This window comes from Punica granatum, chromosome 5 (genome assembly GCF_007655135.1).
Source record: "Punica granatum isolate Tunisia-2019 chromosome 5, ASM765513v2, whole genome shotgun sequence".
In the NCBI taxonomy this organism is placed as follows: domain Eukaryota; kingdom Viridiplantae; phylum Streptophyta; class Magnoliopsida; order Myrtales; family Lythraceae; genus Punica; species Punica granatum.
The window spans coordinates 3,322,940-3,343,920 of NC_045131.1; the positions used below are offsets into that span (position 1 = coordinate 3,322,940).

Genomic DNA, 20,981 nt, shown 5'->3' on the forward strand with positions numbered 1-20,981 from the left:
TTCAATCAGAATCTCTCCTTTGATTAATTAACTTTAATTAGTCTCACTGTCCACAAGATGGTCAACCCTCGAGTCAACACGGCAGCTCTCTCTAATCCTATATATACCTCTCGTACTCCCCTCCTTATCTCTGCAGACAGCCGTAGCAACAAAAAACCACTAAGCTAGTCATTGACATTCACTAGGGAGAGAGAACAATGGTGACGGCTGAGCCGCCATCAGCCTCGGTAGCCACTGGCGGTATGAAGTCGGTGTGGTCCCGCATCCTCCTGGGGCGGTGGTTCATGGCCTTTGCATCCCTCCTCATAATGTCCGTGGCCGGGGCGACCTACATGTTTGGCCTGTACTCTGGTGACATCAAGACCTCCCTCGGCTATGACCAGTCGACGTTGAACTTGCTGAGCTTCTTCAAGGACCTCGGGGGGAACGTCGGGGTTGTGTCGGGCCTCATCAACGAGGTCACCCCACCATGGGTGGTCCTTTCCGTTGGGGCCATCATGAACTTCTCCGGCTACTTCATGATATGGCTCTCCGTCACGGGCCGGATCTCTAAGCCATCTGTCTGGCAGATGTGCCTGTACATCTGCATCGGTGCCAACTCCCAGACGTTTGCCAACACCGGGGCTCTCGTGACTGCCGTCAAGAACTTCCCCGAGAGCCGGGGAAGTGTCCTCGGCCTATTAAAAGGATTCGTCGGCCTTAGTGGAGCTATCATGACTCAGCTTTACCGCGCTTTCTATGGAAACGACTCGAAGGCTCTTATCCTTCTTATCGGGTGGCTCCCAGCGGCAGTCTCATTCGTGTTCCTCCGAACAATCCGGATCATGAAGGTTGTTCGGCAATCGAACGAGCTTCGGGTGTTCTACGACTTCCTCTACATCTCACTCGGCCTTGCCGGCTTCCTCATGGTGATCATCATATTGCAAAACAGGCTCACCTTCAACAGGACTGAGTATGTTGGGAGTGCCTCTGTAGTGCTTATTTTGCTCTTCGTCCCTCTCGCTATAGTCATAAGGGAAGAAATCAACCTATGGAGGAGCAAAAACGAGGCCTCCAATGGTCCTCATCAACTTAAGATAGTCACTGAAAATCCCCCGTCGATCGAGTTAACGGCGAAACCAGCAGTGCCGGAGCTGGAAGTTCCAACGACCTCGGAAAAGACGGTTTCGTGCACGAGCAACATATTCAGGCCGCCGGACAGGGGCGAGGACTACACAATCCTCCAGGCGCTCTTCAGTGTCGACATGCTGATCCTGTTCGTGGCAACGACGTGCGGCGTCGGTGGGACGCTGACGGCAATTGACAACCTGGGCCAGATTGGAGCTGCACTGGGCTACCCGGCCCGGAGTGTCACGACGTTTGTGTCGCTCGTGAGCATATGGAACTACCTGGGCCGTGCCGTGGCGGGGTTCGCCTCGGAGGTCCTGCTTGTAAAGTACAGTTGCCCCCGCCCTCTCCTCTTCACGCTCGTCCTCGTACTCTCCTGCCTGGGACACCTTCTCATCGCGTTCGGGGTCCCCAACTCCCTCTACGTGGCATCTGTAGTCATCGGGTTCTGCTTTGGGGCCCAGTGGCCTCTCCTGTTCGCGATCATATCGGAGATATTCGGGCTCAAGTACTACTCCACCCTCTACAACGTTGGAGCCGCGGCCAGCCCTTTCGGGTCCTACATCCTCAACGTGAAGGTGGCGGGCTGGCTCTACGACAGGGAGGCCCGGAGGCAAATGGTGGCCCGAGGGCTCAGAGGGGCAGCCGAGGGGGAACTGACCTGCACCGGCGTGGAGTGCTACAAGACGGCCTTTCTTATCATCACGGCGGCAACTTTGTTCGGGTGTTTGGTTTCCTTCATTCTGGTGATCCGGACAAGGAAGTTCTATCAAGGCGACATATACAAGAAATTCCGGGAGGCAGCGGAGCATGGTGAGGACCGCAAAAATGATGGTGGCATCACTGGCTCCGCCGAGGATCGTGTCACCGCGGCCGATTCCCGGTGATTCTGGAAGATTTGAATGCCATATTGCTGCCATAAATAAGCATTTTTCTCGACAGAACCATGCATATTCTTGTGCTAGCTAACTAGTTCCCCTACGATTTTACTTAGATTAAAAAATTCCTGAAAACCAAGGATTACTGCCTGCTTCCTCGTAACATGATGAATTTACTTTAAAAGAAGTTGTTCTCCGACCGTACAGGAAAGGATAAGTTATTGTCGTCAACGCAATTTCTCGTATGGCCATGCTGCTCATAGACCAGATCGACATCTGCCCATCAATCGACAACCCGAGGATTAATTAAGTGAAGTTTCCGTTGAGTTTAATTATTTGGTACGCTTTAGCGGTGATGACGGTTTGGGTTGGGTCGGTTTCGGAGTAAAATTTTGGCAAACCACTTTCATCGGTTCAAAAATTTTGACTTGTTTGGTTTGTCAAATAAATTTTAACTTTAATTTTAACTATACTCTACTTAACTCCAATTTAATAATACAATCATTACTTTCTTTTAATTAATCATTACTTTCTCTCAACTATTCATTACTTTTTTCTAAAATTCAACAATACAATCATTACTTTCTTTTAATTATTCATTACTTTTTTACATTTTTTCTCATAATTTGACAACACAATCGTTATAAACAAATGAAAATGAAAATCAATCAATTAAATCAAAATCCAAATCTAAAACCAAACACATCATTAAAATCCATCCCCGAGAATCGAAACCGAAATTAAGACAATAACCGATCTTTGCGGGTACGGATTTTCACGGATCGGTTCTCAGGTTACCCAAAAAAATCAACATAAAAATAAAACTAAAAATCAACCGTGCTCGGATCTTCCAATAGGTTTTGACTTTATTATATTATATATATTTATACTACAATCATATCAAGATAAATAATATAGACTTGATTGGTCCTTTCAAATTTATTTATGGCCTCCGAGGAGCCGTATAAGGTGAAAATCTCATGTATGGTTTTGTAATAGCAATGAGAATGGTGGTGTTGTCGCTGACTATGATTATCTAACAGTTCAAGTACAGTTGATATAGTTGAGGTCCAATCAAAATACGATTTTTGGGATGGAAAGAAAAAGATCTTCAAGAATCAAGAGTTGGCCCCTTCGGCTTTCGTGATTATGAGGCGCAACCACGTAGCAGAGGTAGGAGGACATGAAGTTAGGGTTCAGAGTGGAATTAAGAATGATAAACCATCATATGAAGAGAAAGAAATATAGGTTTGAAGTAGGATAAATTACACAAAAAACTTAAATTTTGTAAAATATCTCACGTTTTGTCATAAATTTTATTCTGTAACAAAAAAACCACATGTTTTGAAAATCGTCTCAGATTTGACCTCCCGTTATCGTTCTGTTAAGTTTGTCGTCTATTTGTCTACGTGGACTTCACGAGACCTACAAAATTTACACATTATCTGATAAACCATATGGTTTTTTTCATTACATACCAAATTTATGATGAAATTGAGACTTTTTTGAAAATTTGAATTTTTTTATTTAACTTATCTTATTTGTTTATTAATTTATGTCTGAAATTAACAGTTCATGTATGCAAAATTGACGGAATTTATAACGGAAGTCATTTTTTAGACAATTTATAAAACTTAGGGTTTGTTTTGTTACAAAACAAAATTTAGGACAAAACTGAGACGTTTTACAGAACTTAGATTTTTTTGTGTAATTTGCCATTTGAAGTATGTGAATTGTGATATTTTGATTGGTTTGATCGAGCTGAGCTATTGGACTGGGCTTGACCTGGACTTGACATAGGCTCATATATTAAATATTAAACATAACATATTGTAAATGTTTTATATATTATTATGTAATCTCAGTTTGGGTCGAGGTATTCGGGTATGTAATTTCCAAATCCAAACCCGTAACCGAACTTGACAAAAACTTGAGAAACCGATTCTAGATTCGAACCATGCCCTAGAAGAACCGAAAATTTGGGACGGTTCGGATCTGATTTTCAGGGCAACCGTTTTTTTTTTTATCAGCCCTAGTACGCTTCGTGCCCGTGAGGGGGTCAACCCAAGATTACTGAGTTTACATCGTTATCTCGAACTCGGACGAGGTACGGAATGTGGCAAAAGACAAAATACATAGTATCGACACAGTCGACGAACTGTTACATATCCAATATTCGGTATCTGAGGAATGATGTGTTCGAGCCATGGAACATGGATCCTCGTGGGATGGGATGAGGATAGAGAGATTAGCTCCAAAGTCATGGTCAGAATGAGAGGCTACAACGCAACAAACAATGCACTCCTCTCTAATGGTAGAGGATCAGATCAATGGTCAGCCTCAAAGACAATAATTTCAGAAAAATCACTTCCAGATGATCCAAAAAAATAAAAACACAAACACACACGCATTAAAGTGGTTCATCCTATCAAACTGGGTGTAGCGCAATAACATTTATTTTTATTTGGTAATTAAAAAAATTTCAAATTTAATGCTCGTTTTAAAATTATCTTAGCATTTTATTCTACCTATTGTGAATTTTAATTTTATCATATTAGGTTCATGAAATTTTTTATAAAAGAAAAAAAAAATCTCCTTCAATTATTTGCGTGAAGTCATCACTGTCAGTCTCTGCATCTTCTCCTTCCCCACCACTACCACCTTTTTCAATGATAATCCAACCCCACTAAATGGGTAAAGGACACAGCATGCAAAATCATTCACCATCACCTAGTTTGGGTAGGGACGTATGTCACATTACTCGGGCTAGACAAGTTAAAATCGAATTTCTTTACGCAGTGGTGTGGACAGGGATTTTCATTTCATTCCTGTTCATCTTCCATATCGAACATATGTACACCTTGTCCATTGAGTAAAGCAATTCAGCAAGTGTCCGATTTAAGGGGAGACAAATATATTTTTTGTCCGATAAATTTAACTTTCAGTCAATTTTAGTTCCATGAGTTTTAAAAACGACGAATCAGTCATATATGTTTACTGAGTTATCTCAGAACATTTCTTTGGCTTGTCCTGAAATTATCGAAGGCCGCAAGATATGGACTTTGGTTGAAAATCCATGCTTTAAGATTGATTAGTTCTTTCCTGGAGATTAAAAGAGGCAATTATGGGATAAAGGGGGCGCTTGGTTGATTCGAAGTATTAAAGGTTGTTCTTTGTTGGTCTCTTGAAGATGCTTCAACCGATGGAAAATGGTGCTACACCGTGTTCTGGGTCGTCGGGAAGCCTAATACGAGGTTGGGTCTATTGAAGGAGAGGCTAGTCGAAGTATGCCCCACTTTTGCTTCCGCGTCTGCGATCTCTTTCTTCTACAGCTCTCAGATTCAGTCCCCGAGGCCTCCCGATGTCTTCCTCTTGAAGTTCTGCTGCTATGACCAGAGAGGCCTTCTACATGGTAATTGCCCTAGTCACTTGATTGGCTCTTAGATCAAATATTCGATCAGTTTGCATCTAAAGACACCGGCATTACGACTGGCTTCAGTTTATATGCGAAGTCGAAGATAAAGAATTAGCGCCTTTAGCGTGCCATGTATGAATCTTCAAACTTACAGTTATTTCTTTCTTGTTGACTGGGCAGACGTAACATGGGTTCTATCAGAACTGGAGCTTACAATCAAGAAAGTTAAGGTCTCCACAACCCCGGATGGGAAAGTGATGGACCTGTTCTTCGTCACTGATAGCAGGTTCGTTCATGCTTTAGTTATTCCCTTTCTCACATCTATGTACCAATTTACTATCAATTTATATGTATATCTGATATCTAATGGATTTTGAATAGTTAAAGATGGAGCTACTTATTACAAGGAACAAGAAAACCTTCTTATCAGTATAATGTTCTATCAGGGAGCTCTTGCACACGAAGAAGAGGAAGGATGACACCATCGACCACCTGAGAAGTGTTATCGGGGATGCGATGATAAGCTGCGAGATCGAACTGGTGGACTCCGAAGTTGCGTCATGCTCACAGGCTGCTGGCTTTCTTCCCTCTATAATCACTGAGGACATGTTCCAAAGGGAAATGCCTCTGAAACCGCTCGATGGCTTGAGCACATCTGAGAATGTTTCCTTAACGATAGACAACCTGCTTAGCCCTGCTCATACGCTTGTCCACATATGTTGCCAAGAGCGGAAAGGGCTTCTTTACGACATAATGCGAACACTGAAAGACTTCAACATTCAAGTATGTGGATTTTTCAGAAGCCTTTATGCAGTCTACTTCTTTTTTTTTTTTTTTTGCCCCCTCAATTTTGAAGAGGAAGAAGCTAGTGGAGCATTTGCACTCTATTATGTTTTGATTGATGACTCTTATGATACAATTAGATTTCTTACGGGCGCTTCTCGTTGAGACAAAGGAGGAGCTGTGAGATCGATCTCTTCACAATGCAAGCAGATGGAAAGAAGATTGTTGACCCGAGCAAGCAGATGGCATTAGCGTCCCGCTTAGAGTCGGAGCTCAATCAGCCTCTAAGAGTAGCAGTAGTGAGTCGCGGGCCTGACACAGAATTGCTAGTGGCCAATCTTGTGGAGTTATCAGGGAAGGGACGGCCGCTTGTCTTCTATGACATAACCTTTGCTCTCAAGATGCTCAACACCTGCATCTTCTCGGTATACTTCCTTATTTCCTGATTAGATCTATCAATCTTCTCTTGGCATCTTCTGTACACCGGATCATTCCTTGATACGCGTTAAGCATCAAGCACGAGAATAGTATATCTCGTAGGGCACCATCTATGATAAACCCCGATAACTATGTGCCAAATCGACAGATACTAGGAAAAAAATATCAACTGCAGTTGAGCCCTCTTCAGTTGATGGTAGACCTCGGGTTATACTTCCCTTCGACTGTTCTAATAAGTTGCATTTGTCGACAACTGATGACAGTTACTTTGTTGTCCACAATATCTGATGCCTTTTGAAACCAGCATTGCGTGCTGCAATTCAAGTAGACAAGTACTATCCAGAATCCTGAAATCTAGCAACCCAGTGTTTCTTCGTGTTGAATGGAAAAACATTCTTCTGATGTGATTCGATGTTCCTCAGGCGGAAATCGGGAGGCGCATGATTGGGGACAGGGAATGGGAAGTTTACAGAGTCCTGCTTGATGACAGGGAAGGGGAAGGCCTCTCCGTTCCTCAAGTCAAGATCGAGGAAGAAGTTTGGAAGACGCTGATGGGCTGGGATTGATCACCATGGATCCAAAACTATGCCTCACGTCTTCACATCCAGTGCAATTTCTTAACTGGTGGACGCTTTCTTCTGTCAGAATGACTAGTAAAGGTGGCAAGCTCGTATAAAAGAGAGTCGAGAAGACGAAGAGATCCGCTTTTACTCTAGAGGGATAATCGGTTTGATTTCAGTTTATACTTGTTTCAAGTACATACTGCAATGGGCTTGCTATGGTCAAGAGCTAAAGATGGTTGTTAAGCTGGCAGTTTCTCTTTTATCTACTGTGTAATTTGTACAGAGTTGTACATAACTTCTGTATTTATACTAGCAGGTCGTATATATAAAAATATCCAAGTATTACGAACCACATTCGGGTGCAGTAGATTGTGCATTATATATGCTTGTTTGCCTCGAATTATTCCCGTATTAGTGATTAGATCTCGTCGAAGGCACGACAAGTAACAGCTCTCTCTAAATAAACCCTTCATTGAAGCTGAATACTCTGCAAATCCTATCCATTAGCCCGTCTTCTCAAATTTGCTGCGGCATGTCATAAGAATAGAAGATGCACGGAATTATGACTCTTGCGTGAGCGATTATCGGAGTGGATTATTGTTTATATGCATCATTGGGACGGTGCAAGCCGGCTTGCCGACTCATGTCAATTCGGCATTAAGTTCAATTTCCCCCCCTTCTTTTGTATGTTTGAGGGTTATCCAATTCTCGATGTACTGTTACCATCTTAATATTAGCCTTATCCTTACTTATAAAAAAAAAAAGAAAGTCGGCAAGTTAAAAAAGATGATAAAATCGAATCTATATTAGCAGAAGATGCACGTGGAAATTTTGGTTCTTATCATCCTATGTATTTATCTACCTCAGAGTGAGAATATTGACCAAGCACTGAATTAAATGAATCCAGACGCATAACAAGACACGTGCAAAGTTTACCCCATTTGGTATTGCAATTAAAATTTTAACTCTACTTACTATGTAACAATAATCAGCAACACAATTATTACTTTTCCATTTTCCTTTAATTTTTTTGACCATTTAATTTAATTTTTAATTCTAAATTCTCTCAACTATCCATTACTTTATCCACAATTCAACGACACAATTATTACTTTTTTTCAACTATTCATTATTTTTCCACACTTTTTTTAATAATTTAACAAAACAATCATTACAACCTAATTAAAATCAAAATTCAATTTTACTTAACTCTAAAATTAAATACACTTTTTCTACATTGGCAAAATATTTCGATGGGTGTGTTTACCATAAGGAGGCTCTTTAAATGTTCGCCTTTATAGTATGCTCCAAATAATAGCAAGATTCTTATTTAAGAAAATTTATTATGTGAAGACAATCTTGTTATATTAAAATTAACAAATTTCTTACAAAATAGTGCACCAATTTATCAAAAGATTTCTTACGATTTAATAAGTATTCAAAACATAATAAGTTTCTTATTGAACAACAAGTTTACCAACATGGGTTAGTTTAAGTGACTTGTTCCCCTTGAAGTCTCGGGTTCGAGTCTTATGGATAAAAAAACAAATAATGCCGAAAGAGTTTTACCCCCATAGAAAGTCGATTCAGTTCGAATTGAATTAGTTGAGATCCGTTGGACTTTTCGGATACCGTTATACACCAACAATTTTTAATTATTTAATCAAAAATCGATTAACAAGCACTCAATATATTATGACGTGGCTATCTCTGATTGGTCTTCGATTGACCTCCGTAATTTGCTCTTTTTAAGGAGCTTCTTTTCTGATGTGCAACCCAAAGCCAAAAGCTCTATTGTAACTGATACAAAGAGGACCCGTACAATTGGACTTTCGGTTATCATGGTTCACATAAAATAAAAAGTAAAATTTCGTACCAAATGACAAAGGATAGAAATATAAGGATATAAAGCGAAATAAATAGACACATAAGTCCCTTAAGAATGATCAAATTCAAGACTTTTTTTTTATATTTCAAATCGACTTCTCGTATTACTACACTAAAATTCCTTCCTCATGTTCGAATGATACAAATGAGAAGCAAAATGCTACATTAAAATGTAAAAGTCAGATTATTCGAAAATAGAAAGTTGATAATTACTCCTCCATCTATTTGCTTTTTGGCGATTCCCCTGGAAAACTATAATTTTGGCAGCATGATTATTATGACATCGATTTTTCAGCACTAATCATAGTCCCATGTTCGTGCTCGAATTGTTTAAGTAACAATCTAAGGTTGGGTTCGGAATCTTGATTGTGATCGTATAGCCCGATATTCTTTTCCTTTTCCATTTTTTTTTGGCTGGTAACCCGATATTCTTATGGCAATTCAAGCATCACATATTGCTTTTTCTAGATAAAGGGAAGGCCAAACTGATGTATCTACGTATGCATGACATAAAACCTCTGAAGTCATTTCTCTGTTCTCTCCTATATTTGACTAGGGTGTCCACTTTTCCGTGAATACCCTACAAGCTTACCCTACAATTTGAAAGTTAGATTTGGCGCGGTCTCTGTGATTATCAAACCATATATCCACTGGAAACAGACACGGCAAAATAACTCCTCTGGCATCGAAAGACGGGAACTTGTCACTTTCCACTCTTGCTGGAAAAACTTATCAGTTCATATCAGTGGCATTTGCATACTTAAAGCTTAACACACTTCTTTGCCATATAAAAATAATTAATGGCTTTAATAAGAATATTCCCTTTCCCTTTGATTAATTAACTTAATTAGTCTCAATGTCCACACGATGGTCAACCCTCGAGTCAACACGGCAGCTCTCTCTAATCCTATATATACCTCTCGTACTCCCCTCCTTATCTCGCAGACAGCCATGGCAACAAAAAACCACTAAGCTAGTCATTGACATTCACTAGGGAGAGAGAACAATGGTGACGGTTGAGCCGGCTGTAGCCACTGGCGGTATGAAGTCGGTGGGGTCCCGCATCCTCCTGGGGCGGTGGTTCATGGCCTTCGCATCCCTCCTCATAATGTCCGTGGCCGGGGCGACCTACATGTTTGGCCTGTACGCTGGTGACATCAAGACCTCCCTCGGCTATGACCAGTCGACGTTGAACCTGCTGAGCTTCTTCAAGGACCTCGGGGGGAACGTCGGGGTTGTGTCGGGCCTCATCAACGAGGTCACCCCGCCGTGGGTGGTCCTTTTTGTTGGGGCCATCATGAACTTCTCCGGCTACTTCATGATATGGCTCTCCGTCACGGGCCGGATCTCTAAGCCATCTCTCTGGCAGATGTGCCTGTACATCTGCATCGGTGCCAACTCCCAGACGTTTGCCAACACCGGGGCTCTCGTGACTGCCGTCAAGAACTTCCCCGAGAGCCGGGGAAGCATCCTCGGCCTATTAAAAGGATTCGTCGGCCTTAGCGGAGCTATCATGACTCAGCTTTACCGCGCTTTCTATGGAAATGACTCGAAGGCTCTTATCCTTCTTATCGGGTGGCTCCCAGCGGCCGTCTCATTCGTGTTCCTCCGAACAATCCGGATCATGAAGGTTGTTCGACAACCGAACGAGCTTCGGGTGTTCTACGACTTCCTCTACATCTCACTCGTCCTTGCCGGCTTCCTCATGGTGATCATCATATTGCAAAACAGGCTCACCTTCAACAGGACTGAGTATGTTGGGAGTGCCTCTGTAGTGCTTATTTTGCTCTTCCTCCCCCTCGCTATAGTCATAAGGGAAGAAATCAACCTTTGGAGGAGCAAAAAAGAGGCCTCCAACGGTCCTCATCAACTTAAGATAGTCACTGAAAATCCCCCGTCGATCGAGTTAACGGCGAAACCAGCAGTGCCAGAGCTGGAAGTTCCAACGACCTCAGAAAAGACGGTTTCATGCACGAGCAACATATTAAGGCCGCCGGACAGGGGCGAGGACTACACAATCCTCCAGGCGCTCTTCAGTGTCGACATGCTGATCCTGTTCGTGGCAACGACGTGCGGCGTCGGTGGGACGCTGACGGCAATTGACAACCTGGGCCAGATTGGAGCTGCACTGGGCTACCCGGCCCGGAGTGTCACGACGTTCGTGTCGCTCGTGAGCATATGGAACTACCTGGGCCGTGCCGTGGCGGGGTTCGCCTCGGAGGTCCTGCTTGTAAAGTACAGGTGCCCCCGCCCTCTCCTCTTCACGCTCGTCCTCGTACTCTCCTGCCTGGGACACCTTCTCATCGCGTTCGGGGTCCCCAACTCCCTCTACGTGGCATCTGTAGTCATCGGGTTCTGCTTTGGGGCCCAGTGGCCTCTCCTGTTCGCAATCATATCGGAGATATTCGGGCTCAAGTACTACTCCACCCTCTACAACGTTGGAGCTGCGGCGAGCCCTTTCGGGTCCTACATCCTCAACGTGAGGGTGGCGGGCTGGCTCTACGACAGGGAGGCCCGGAGGCAAATGGTGGCCCGAGGGCTCAGAAGGGCAGCCGAGGGGGAACTGACCTGCACCGGCGTGGAGTGCTACAAGACGGCCTTTCTTATCATCACGGCGGCAACTTTGTTCGGGTGTTTGGTTTCCTTCATTCTGGTGATCCGGACAAGGAAGTTCTATCAAGGCGACATATACAAGAAATTCCGGGAGGCAGCGGAGCATGGTGAGGACCGCAAATATGATGGTGGCATCACTGGCTCCGCCGAGGATCGTGTCACCGCGGCCGATTCCCGGTGATTCTGGAAGATTTGAATGCCATATTGCTGCCATAAATAAGCATTTTTCTCGACAGAACCATGCATATTCTTGTGCTAGCTAACTAGTTCCCCTACGATTTTACTTAGATTCAAAAATTCCTGAAAACCGAGGATTACTGCCTGCTTCCTCGTAACATAATGAATTTACTCTAAAAGAAGTTGTTCTCCGACCGCACAGGAAAGGATAAGTTATTGTCGTCGACGCAATTTCTCGTATGGCCATGCTCATAGACCAGATCAACATCTGCCCATCAATCGACAACCCGAATATTAATTAAGTGAAGTTTCCGTTGAGTTTAATTGTATGGTACGCTTTAGGGGTGATGACGGTTCGGGTTGGGTCGGTTTCGGAGTAAAATTTTGGGAAAGCACTTTCATCAATTCGGAAATTTTAAAACCCATCCCTGAGAATCGAAACCGAAAATAAGAAAATAACTGATCTTTGTGGGTACAAATTTTCACGGATCGGTTTTCAGGTTACCCAAAAAAATCAACATAAAAATAAAACTAAAAATCAACAGTGCTCGGATTTTCTAATAGGTTTTGACTTTATTATATTATATATATTTATACTACAATCATATTAAGATAAAATAATATCGACTTTGTTGGTCCTTTTAAATTTATTTATGGCCTCCGAGGAGCCGTATAAGGTGAAAATCTCATGTACGGTTTTGTAATATTAATGAGAACGGTGATGTTGTCGCCGACTATGATTATATAACAATTCAAGTACAGTTAATATAGTTGAGGTCCAATAAAAATACGGTTTTTGGGGATGGAATGAAAAAGATCTTCAAGAATCAAGAGTTGGCGCCTTTGGCTTACGTAATTATGAGGCGCAATCACGTAGCAGAGGTAGGAGGAGATGAAGGTAGGGTTCGGAGTGGAACTAAGAATGATAAACCATCATATGAAGAGAGAGAAATGTAGATTTGAAGTATGTGAATTGTGATATTTTGATTGGCTTAATTGAGCTGAGCTATTGGACTGGGCTTGGCCTGGACTTGACATAAGCTCATATATTAAATATTAAACATAACATATTGTAAATGTTTTATATATTATTATGTAATCTCAGTTTGGATCGCGGTATTCGGGTGTGTAATTTCCAAATCCAAACTCGTAACCGAATTTGACAAAAGCGTGAGAAACCGATTCTAGATTCGAACCATGTCCTAGAAGAACCAAAAATTTGGGACGGTTCGGATTTGATTTTCAGGGCAACCATTTTTTTTTTATCAGCCCTAATAAGCTTCGTGCCCGTGAGGGGGTCAATCCAATATTACTGAGTTTACATCGTTATCTCGAACTCGGACGAGGTACGGAATGTGGCAAAAGACAAAATACATAGTATTGACACAGTCGACGAACTGTTACATATCCAATATTCGGTATCCGAGGAATGATGTGTTCGAGCCATGTAACATGGATCCTCGTGGGATGGGATGAGGATAGAGAGATTAGCTCCAAAGTCATGGTCAGAATGAGAGGCTACAACGCAACAAACAGTGCACTCCTCTCTAATGGCAGAGGATCAGATCAATGGTCAGCCTCAAAGACAATAATTTCAGAAAAATCACTTTCAGATGATCCAAAAAAATAAAAACACAAACACACACTCACTAAAGAGGTTCCTCCTATCAACGCAGTAACATTTATTTTCATTTGGTAATTAAGGTCCCGTTTGATTTGTAAGTTTGATTTTAGAATCATAATTTTGATTTTAACTCAATATACTACACAACAAAAATACACATTTCCTAAGTCAAATTTATAATCTCATCTCATTTGTCATTTTCCACAATCAAAATCAAAATCAAAATCAAACTTACTTTAACTCTAAAATCAAAAGCACCATAAAAATTTTCAAATTCAATACTAGTTTTAAAATTACCTTAGCATTTATACTAGCTGTTTTGAATTTTAATTTTATCCTATTAGGTTGATGATTTTTTTTTTGTAAAAGAAAAACAAAAAAAAATTCTCCTTCAATTATTTGCGTGAAGTCATCACTGTCAGTCTCTGCATCTTCTCCTTCCCCACCACTACTACCTTTTTCAATGACAATCCAACCCCACTAAATGGGTAAAGGACACAGCAAGCAAAATCATTCACCATCACCCTGTTTGGGTAGGGACGTATGTCACATTACTCGGGCAAGACAAGTTAAAATCGAATTTCCATACGCAGTGGTGTCGATAGGGATTGTCATTTCATTCCTGTTCATCTTCCATGTCGAACTTATGTACATTGGTGGTCTGCTTCATATGGTAGCCGCTTGCTGCGAAGCAACTTGGGATAGAATTCTTTTGTACACCTTGTCCATTGAGGAAAGCAATTCAGCAAGTATCAGATTTAAGTGGAGAAGAAGGTATTTTTGATCTTATAAATTTAACTTTCAGTCAATTTTGACACCATGAGTTTTAAAAATGACGAATCAGTAATATATATTTGTTTTGTAAGGCAATTTTGGTCCACTTCGTAACAGGACGGTAACTGATATCGATGTGGAAGTTAATGTCGTTAAATAACGCCACGTGATAATTTCTTATTAGTGAAAAATTTAAAATTTAAAAGAAAAGTCAAAACACAAGAAATAATGAAAAATTAATAAAATATTAAATTTTAAAATGCTTTTTTGTTTTAAAAAAATAAAAATAAATAAACAGACCCGGCACTTATTGGGTCGCTCTTCTCCGATCTCCGAGGGCGGGGCCCCTGCATGAGGTCTCCAGTGAAGTCTGAGGTTGCCGGCGACCTCATTCATGATGTGGGGGAGTCGGTGGGCCTCCCATCCCTGGAGACGAGCGACTCGGCCTCGACAAGGGGTTGGGTCTCTTTCTTTTTCTTTTCTTTTTCTGAATTTTATGTTTTAAAATTTATTTTTTTATTTCTTATTTCCTTTTAAAGTTTAAATTTTCAGCTAATAATAAATTGCCACGTGGCCGTATTTAACTGTATTAGTGTCCACGTTAGCATCCGTTACGTTCCGTCACGAAATGGACCAAAATCGCATTACGGAGCAAACGTACATGACTGATTAAGCACTTTTATTTGAAACTTATAGGACTAAAATTGACTGAAGGTCAAACTTATAGAACAAAAAAATATTTTTGTCCCGATTTAGGCATGACACCACATGACCGTTAGACTTTGAACATGGCAGGCAGATACCTGATAATGAACCATAACTCATTGGCATATATGGGATGTGATCCTGGTCCGATGAAAGTCGGATACGCATCGTAAAATTCGGCGAATTGTCGATGGGTTTGCTTTGTCCAAGATCAGTCCTGCAAAAAACACACCAAGCTCTAGCACTTGACGGTTGAGAAATTCCTGTCATGTCAATTCTCACTCAAAAAGTGTAGCCAATGATCTACGCAACTCCCAGACAACTCTCTACTCTTCTCCCTGCATGATCTTCTTCCTGAATTAATGTAAGGCATGCAAAATTTAGTAATTCTAGGACGCTGCTCATCGTTTGAGAGAGAGAGAGAGAGAGAGAGAGAGACTCCTTTATCTTGACAGCGCATTTTCCGTTCAAGAACAGATCTCGTGTTAACCAGAGTTTTCGTCATCGCGATGATCGGGACAAAAGAAGATGTATAACACCGAAAATTTGGTCTAACTTTGGGATCATGCAAACAAGCCTAGAAAAAGTGGGTTCGGGGACCCGTAGGCATGCATGCGAGAGAATCTTTCGCTATTATGGGGGTGAAGTTTTTTTTTTTTGGGTCTCTCTCGCATGACTCAAAACCACGATAGCACGTGCTTATTACTTTTATTTTCAGTTCGAGCGTTCAATATTCTAGTTCAAATGTCTTATATTTGATATAATTCATCATAAATAGTAAAAATATTAAACACTTAATTGTAATATTAAATATTAAAACTGATGTATCAAGTGTGTTAATGAGTCTTGAAATTACGTTTGAATTTTATTTTATTTTTTAATTGAACTCTCTAACAGCCGCTTTTCACACTTTGATTGAATCATCATTACGTTGGACTTGCGAGGGCCATTGCGGGCGGATACAAACCTGGATTTTGTTTGTCATTGTTCATATGCTTATATTGTTACCTTATTTATTGGGAGAGCTCCAAGTGAATATTTTGCATGCAAAAATACCAAGACAATTATTCAGTTCTTTTAAATATTTCGCTTCTTATATCTGTTTATTGTTAGATCAACCTTTTTATAATGGATATCACTATAGAAAGTTGACCCGGTTGCTTATGGATAATTAAGACGGTTGCTTAAAGGGACCGAATGAGCTTCTAAACAACGATGAAAAATGGGATGAAGAGTTGAACTAAGCTGGGCCCAAAAGAGGAATTTTGGGCTTCAAATGTTTCCAACTAAAAGCCCAATTTAAGTGGGCCCATCGATTGCACCTGGTAAGAAGTCATTGCCAAATGTGGCCAGCTAAGGAGTTCCAAGGACCGAGACATCTAACATGAGCAGTTCCTCGTTGACGACAAGGCCCCCGGTCAAGATTCCGACATCAGGTAAATTTATGGTTCGATTAGGACATGTTTGTCGGTCCATTCCCTCGTTTGGATCAATTCTAAAATCCGAACCAAAGATCTCTCCCAAAAAAGAAATAATCAAATCTCGTCATGTTCTCCGTTTTCTGTCAAATAGGATTTCATGCTCGCCTCTATTACAACTTTGGAAAATAAGTCATATGAACGACATCAGTGGCAAATAACCGAGCCAATGAAACCACCGGGAAGATTTCCGGGTGTTCCAAGAACACATATGCAGAGGAAGACGAGTCTTTCATGAAGATCGGATAGTTTTCATTCGTAGAACACGCATTTAAATTTCCCAATTATATGTTTTAACTCGCACAATCAACTAAAATTTTACGACGCCAATTTATTACACTCGAGAATCTAATCAAAGAGATAGCCTGCAGGATGATATTTTTTAGTGGATTTCAATGGCTTGTCCGATGGTTCCATTCCAGTGGTCCATGCAGGAATTGCAGAGGGAATGTGGGGTTGGTGGGCAAACAAAAACACTCATCATAATCAATACGAGCTTGAAATTGAATTAACAACGCCTCACTTTTCAATAAAGAAAGGATGAGATTTCTCTTCACCGATTAATGATTTGCTACCTTCAGATTTTATTAGGGCCCAATGTGAACATGCTCGACCTTATCGCGCCGCATTCGGTCCTCTCCCAAGTTCCAAACCCCGACTCGTTTCTCATTTTTGTTTTCCAATGGAGCGATTTGTTGACCGGATTGCTCGGCATAGTCGCATCGCATGTACACTCACAAGACATAAGAAAGGAGCATTAAATTAAAATGGTACAATTTTATATATCTCACCAGCCATCAATATATAGTAAAAGAGCCAAGTCAGACCACCTGGAGAAAAAATTAACACAACTGTCCTGGGCTTGCAATTTTTTTTTTAATTATCAAAAAAGAAATCTTGATAAACAGAATATTAACGAAATTAAAATTAATAAGATTCCCCTTTTTGGCCACTAATTATTATTCAGGATGGAAAAAGAAAAACACCGAGAAACAAAGCGAAGGGAAAAAAAACAATAAATTCATAAAAAAGGCGTTTAAGCAAATCATATTTATCATATCCGTCACCACTTTCATTTCATCACACTCTCTCTCTCTCTCTCTCTCTCTCTCTGATCCTTCCCTGTTCGGATTCGTCGCCGGAGCTCCCTTTTTCCGGTCAACTCGGGCGATCTCCGTCAGATGACTCACCGTCTTGATCCTTCCGGAGCCCAGTTTCTTCTTATTCCGGCCCAATCGACGGCGCACTACCTCGCAGGTCTCTGCTTTTTTGGGTCCTCCTCGCTGCGGAAGTATTCGACTTTGGAGCAGCAGGGGCTGATTCGAATCGAGGGCTTTCAATTCCATGCTTAGTTATCTTAGCTAGGACTGGCGGTGATTGTTAGGGTTGCGGCGTGTTTGAGGGAATCATATTCGCGTTGAACCATGTTTAAGAAAATCATGAAGGGAGGGCACAAGAAGCCCTCCAAACACGACGGTGGTGATGCGGCCTCGTATGGGTATAATCCTGCGGCGGGGAACCGGAACACCGCCGGGGTGTCCGGCTCCAATGTGACCGTGAACCACGCTTCGCGAGGTGGGGCGGGGCCCAACTCGATGCCCGGAGGGCCTGCAGCTACCATCGCCATGGCCCCGCCATCGGGCAGTATTGACCCACTTCCGAACTTCCGGGATGTCGCCGTCTCGGATCGTCAGAACCTGTTCTTGAGGAAGTTGCACATATGTTGCTACCAATTCGATTTCTCAGACACCTTGAAGTCGGCCCGAGAGAAAGAAATCAAGAGGCAAACCCTCCTCGAGCTGGTGGATTTTATCCAGTCCGGGTCGGGGAAAATCACCGAGCAGTGTCAGGAGGAGATGATTAAGATGATCTCGGTGAACATCTTCCGGTGCTTGCCTCCTGCTTCCCACGAGAATACGGGGCAGGAAACCACTGACCCGGAAGAAGAGGAGCCGTATTTGGACCCTTCTTGGCCTCATTTGCAGCTTGTTTATGAGCTGTTGCTGAGGTACATTGTTTCCTCGGATACAGACACGAAGGTTGCAAAGCGGTACATTGATCATTCGTTTGTGCTGAAGCTGCTCGATTTGTTCGATTCGGAGGACCCCCGCGAGCGGGAATATTTGAAAACAATCCTCCACCGCATATATGGTAAGTTCATGGTTCACCGCCCTTTCATTAGGAAAGCAATCAACAACATCTTTTACCGATTTATTTATGAGACGGAGAGGCACAGTGGTATAGGCGAGCTTCTGGAGATTTTAGGGAGTATAATCAATGGGTTCGCACTCCCGATGAAGGAGGAGCACAAGTTGTTCCTTGTGCGGGCTCTCATCCCACTGCACAAGCCTAAGCCTATCGCAGTCTATCACCAGCAGTTGTCTTACTGCATTACTCAGTTCGTTGAGAAAGATTATAAGCTCGCGGATACAGTTATAAGGGGCTTGTTGAAGTACTGGCCTGTGACAAACTGCCAGAAGGAAGTTCTCTTCCTCGGAGAACTGGAAGAGGTTCTAGAGGCAACACAAGCAGCCGAGTTCCAACGATGCATGGTTCCTCTGTTCAGACAGATTGCCCGGTGTCTAAATAGCTCTTTTCAGGTTCGTATGCAGCAGTATTACCTACTCCTTGATTCTTTATTGCATAGCTTATTAAACAAGGATCCTTGGCAAGAATTGTTGGAGAAGGTTGATTTATTGTGTGGAACCGAGAAGTTTCCCGTTTGGTGCGATCATAACTTTGTGATTTGATCCATATTCTTGTCCTTTTAGTGCCTCATCTACTGTAGTTACTCATTCTCTTTCCTGTTTAGTCTTTATGTGGGAATGAAACATCCAAAGTACATGGCCTTGTCTTAGAATAAAAACACGGGCATGTCCATTGCATGAATGAGTTCTTGATTCCCAGAAAATATGGATCTAAACAAATAGGATTTCTTATGGTGCGTTTGATTTTAGAGCTAAAGTAAATTTGATTTTGATCGTGGAAAAAGACAAATGAGATGAGATTATAAATTTGATTTGGAAAACGTGTATTTTTATTGTGTAGTGTGTTGAGTTAAAATCGAAATCATGATTCTAAAATCAAACTTACAAATCAAACGGGGTTAGAGATCTTAATTCTGGGTCCTGAATACTACATCCAAGGGAAGTGGAGGTTTTGCAGTGTCATTGGTTTTGATTGGGTGGCCAAGGTTTTTTACTCAATTGATGGATGGTGTAATGCTAGGGGTACTATTTTGCGATTGATCCTTGTCTGTTTGATATTTCCACTGTTGTTGTACAAATAAGGAATATCTTCCAGGTGAAGTTGTTATCTATAGCTGACACTATCGGTAGGTGGTAAGTTGGGTTGGACAAGTAATAGTGATGGATGTGGCTGGCTCTTATAGAACCAAATCCATTGGATCTTATCTGCTCTTATCTGTCCATACGCGAGTTGATTCTGTCCCAGGCAATCACGTTGGGGAGATATCTTTTTTACACTCCTGAAAAATCGAACCTAAAACAAATGGAGGATATGGATATATAGCTATGTGTATAGCGATTCCATTGCATTTCTTTCTATTCTTACCTGCCTTGCATGTCCTGTGATATCACATCTGAGATCATGAATTACGGAAAGTCCGTCTACTCCTAGATTAAGGCCCTGCCCTGCCCCGCTCTGCAGGTTGCGGAACGGGCCCTCTTCCTGTGGAACAACGAGCACATCGTGAGCCTGATAGCCCAGAACCGGACGGTGATACTGCCCATCATATTCGAGGCGCTCGAGAGGAACATGCAAGGCCACTGGAACCAGGCGGTACACGGGCTGACCGCGAACGTCCGGAGGATGTTCATGGAGATGGACTCAGAGCTGTTCGAGGAGTGCCAGAGGCAGTACGAGGAGAAGCAATGCCGGGCTGGGGAGATGGATGAGCAGCGCGAGCTGATGTGGAAGAAGCTCACCGACGTCGCGGCACAGAACGATGACATGGTTCTAGGCTAAATTTGACTCACACCGGGAGAAGGATCCGTTAAGGGCCCTCTCAATTTTTGTTCCCATTCATTTCTTCTTTTCTGTTGCCTCTGTGTTTTTTTTTTCCCCCCCTTTTTTCTTGGTTAATACGCTGAAAAATTGAGTGAAAAGAGAAAATCAGATAAAAGTGTAGGCACGAAGATGAATATGTAAGATTGCAACGGTCGATAACGGTGATTTGTGGGTCCCACTGTAACTGTTCCTCAGTTTTTAATTTTATTTATAAAGCTGTTGCTTAGTTTCCCCCTTCAAATGGGAATATTGTTACGGTCCCCCGGACATAAATTTATTTGACTCCATTAATTTAGGTTGGAATCGCATTTTCCATTTTCAAATTCTTGTCTTTCTTTGGGGATGTTGTGCAGTAGATAAAATTCATTTAGATTTTAAGACCTATCGGAAACATCTATGCTTTTAGGTTAGACAGACATATGTACGAGTAATTTGTTTATTCTCTGTCTTTTTTTTTTTTAGAAGTTGGATTAATCGGTTAGTCGTTTGTTATCATATTTAAGGTTTCGA

The 20,981-nt window shown here is 41.9% G+C and overlaps 4 protein-coding genes across 4 annotated transcripts; all 4 read left to right on the top strand.

Annotated features, from left to right (window-relative positions):
* Positions 1–116: 116 nt before the first annotated feature.
* LOC116209378 lies at positions 117–2,216 on the top strand. Its single transcript, XM_031543003.1, has one exon. It carries the CDS (start codon positions 198–200, stop codon positions 1,992–1,994), a length of 1,797 nt encoding a protein of 598 aa, XP_031398863.1. The 5' UTR covers positions 117–197; the 3' UTR covers positions 1,995–2,216.
* Positions 2,217–5,135: 2,919 nt separating this feature from the next.
* On the top strand, positions 5,136–7,536 carry LOC116209467 (ACT domain-containing protein ACR10-like; the record flags this gene model as incomplete). Its single annotated transcript, XM_031543110.1, has 5 exons — positions 5,136–5,397; positions 5,581–5,686; positions 5,847–6,183; positions 6,324–6,608; positions 7,044–7,536. Coding segments are annotated over 5 exons (1,134 nt in total), but the record flags the coding sequence as incomplete, so codon positions are not given.
* A 2,458-nt stretch (positions 7,537–9,994) lies between these two features.
* Positions 9,995–12,082, top strand: LOC116209335. The gene has a single exon (XM_031542943.1). It carries the CDS (start codon positions 10,078–10,080, stop codon positions 11,863–11,865), a length of 1,788 nt encoding a protein of 595 aa, XP_031398803.1. The 5' UTR covers positions 9,995–10,077; the 3' UTR covers positions 11,866–12,082.
* Positions 12,083–17,493: 5,411 nt separating this feature from the next.
* On the top strand, positions 17,494–20,718 carry LOC116207747 (serine/threonine protein phosphatase 2A 57 kDa regulatory subunit B' alpha isoform-like). The gene is made up of 2 exons (XM_031540830.1): positions 17,494–19,042; positions 20,112–20,718. The coding sequence occupies exons 1-2, from the start codon at positions 17,867–17,869 to the stop codon at positions 20,427–20,429; spliced, it is 1,494 nt and encodes a 497-aa protein (XP_031396690.1). The 5' UTR covers positions 17,494–17,866; the 3' UTR covers positions 20,430–20,718.
* Positions 20,719–20,981: the final 263 nt, after the last annotated feature.

Excerpts from the sequence above, each read along its gene's own strand:
- LOC116209335 (XM_031542943.1), top strand. The coding sequence starts at position 10,078 with ATGGTGACGGTTGAGCCGGCTGTAGCCACTGGCGGTATGAAGTCGGTG.
- LOC116209378 (XM_031543003.1), top strand. The coding sequence starts at position 198 with ATGGTGACGGCTGAGCCGCCATCAGCCTCGGTAGCCACTGGCGGTATG.
- LOC116207747 (XM_031540830.1), top strand. The coding sequence starts at position 17,867 with ATGTTTAAGAAAATCATGAAGGGAGGGCACAAGAAGCCCTCCAAACAC. Across the intron at positions 19,043-20,111 it reads GTCTAAATAGCTCTTTTCAG|GTTGCGGAACGGGCCCTCTT; the intron begins GTTCGTATGCAG and ends CCCGCTCTGCAG.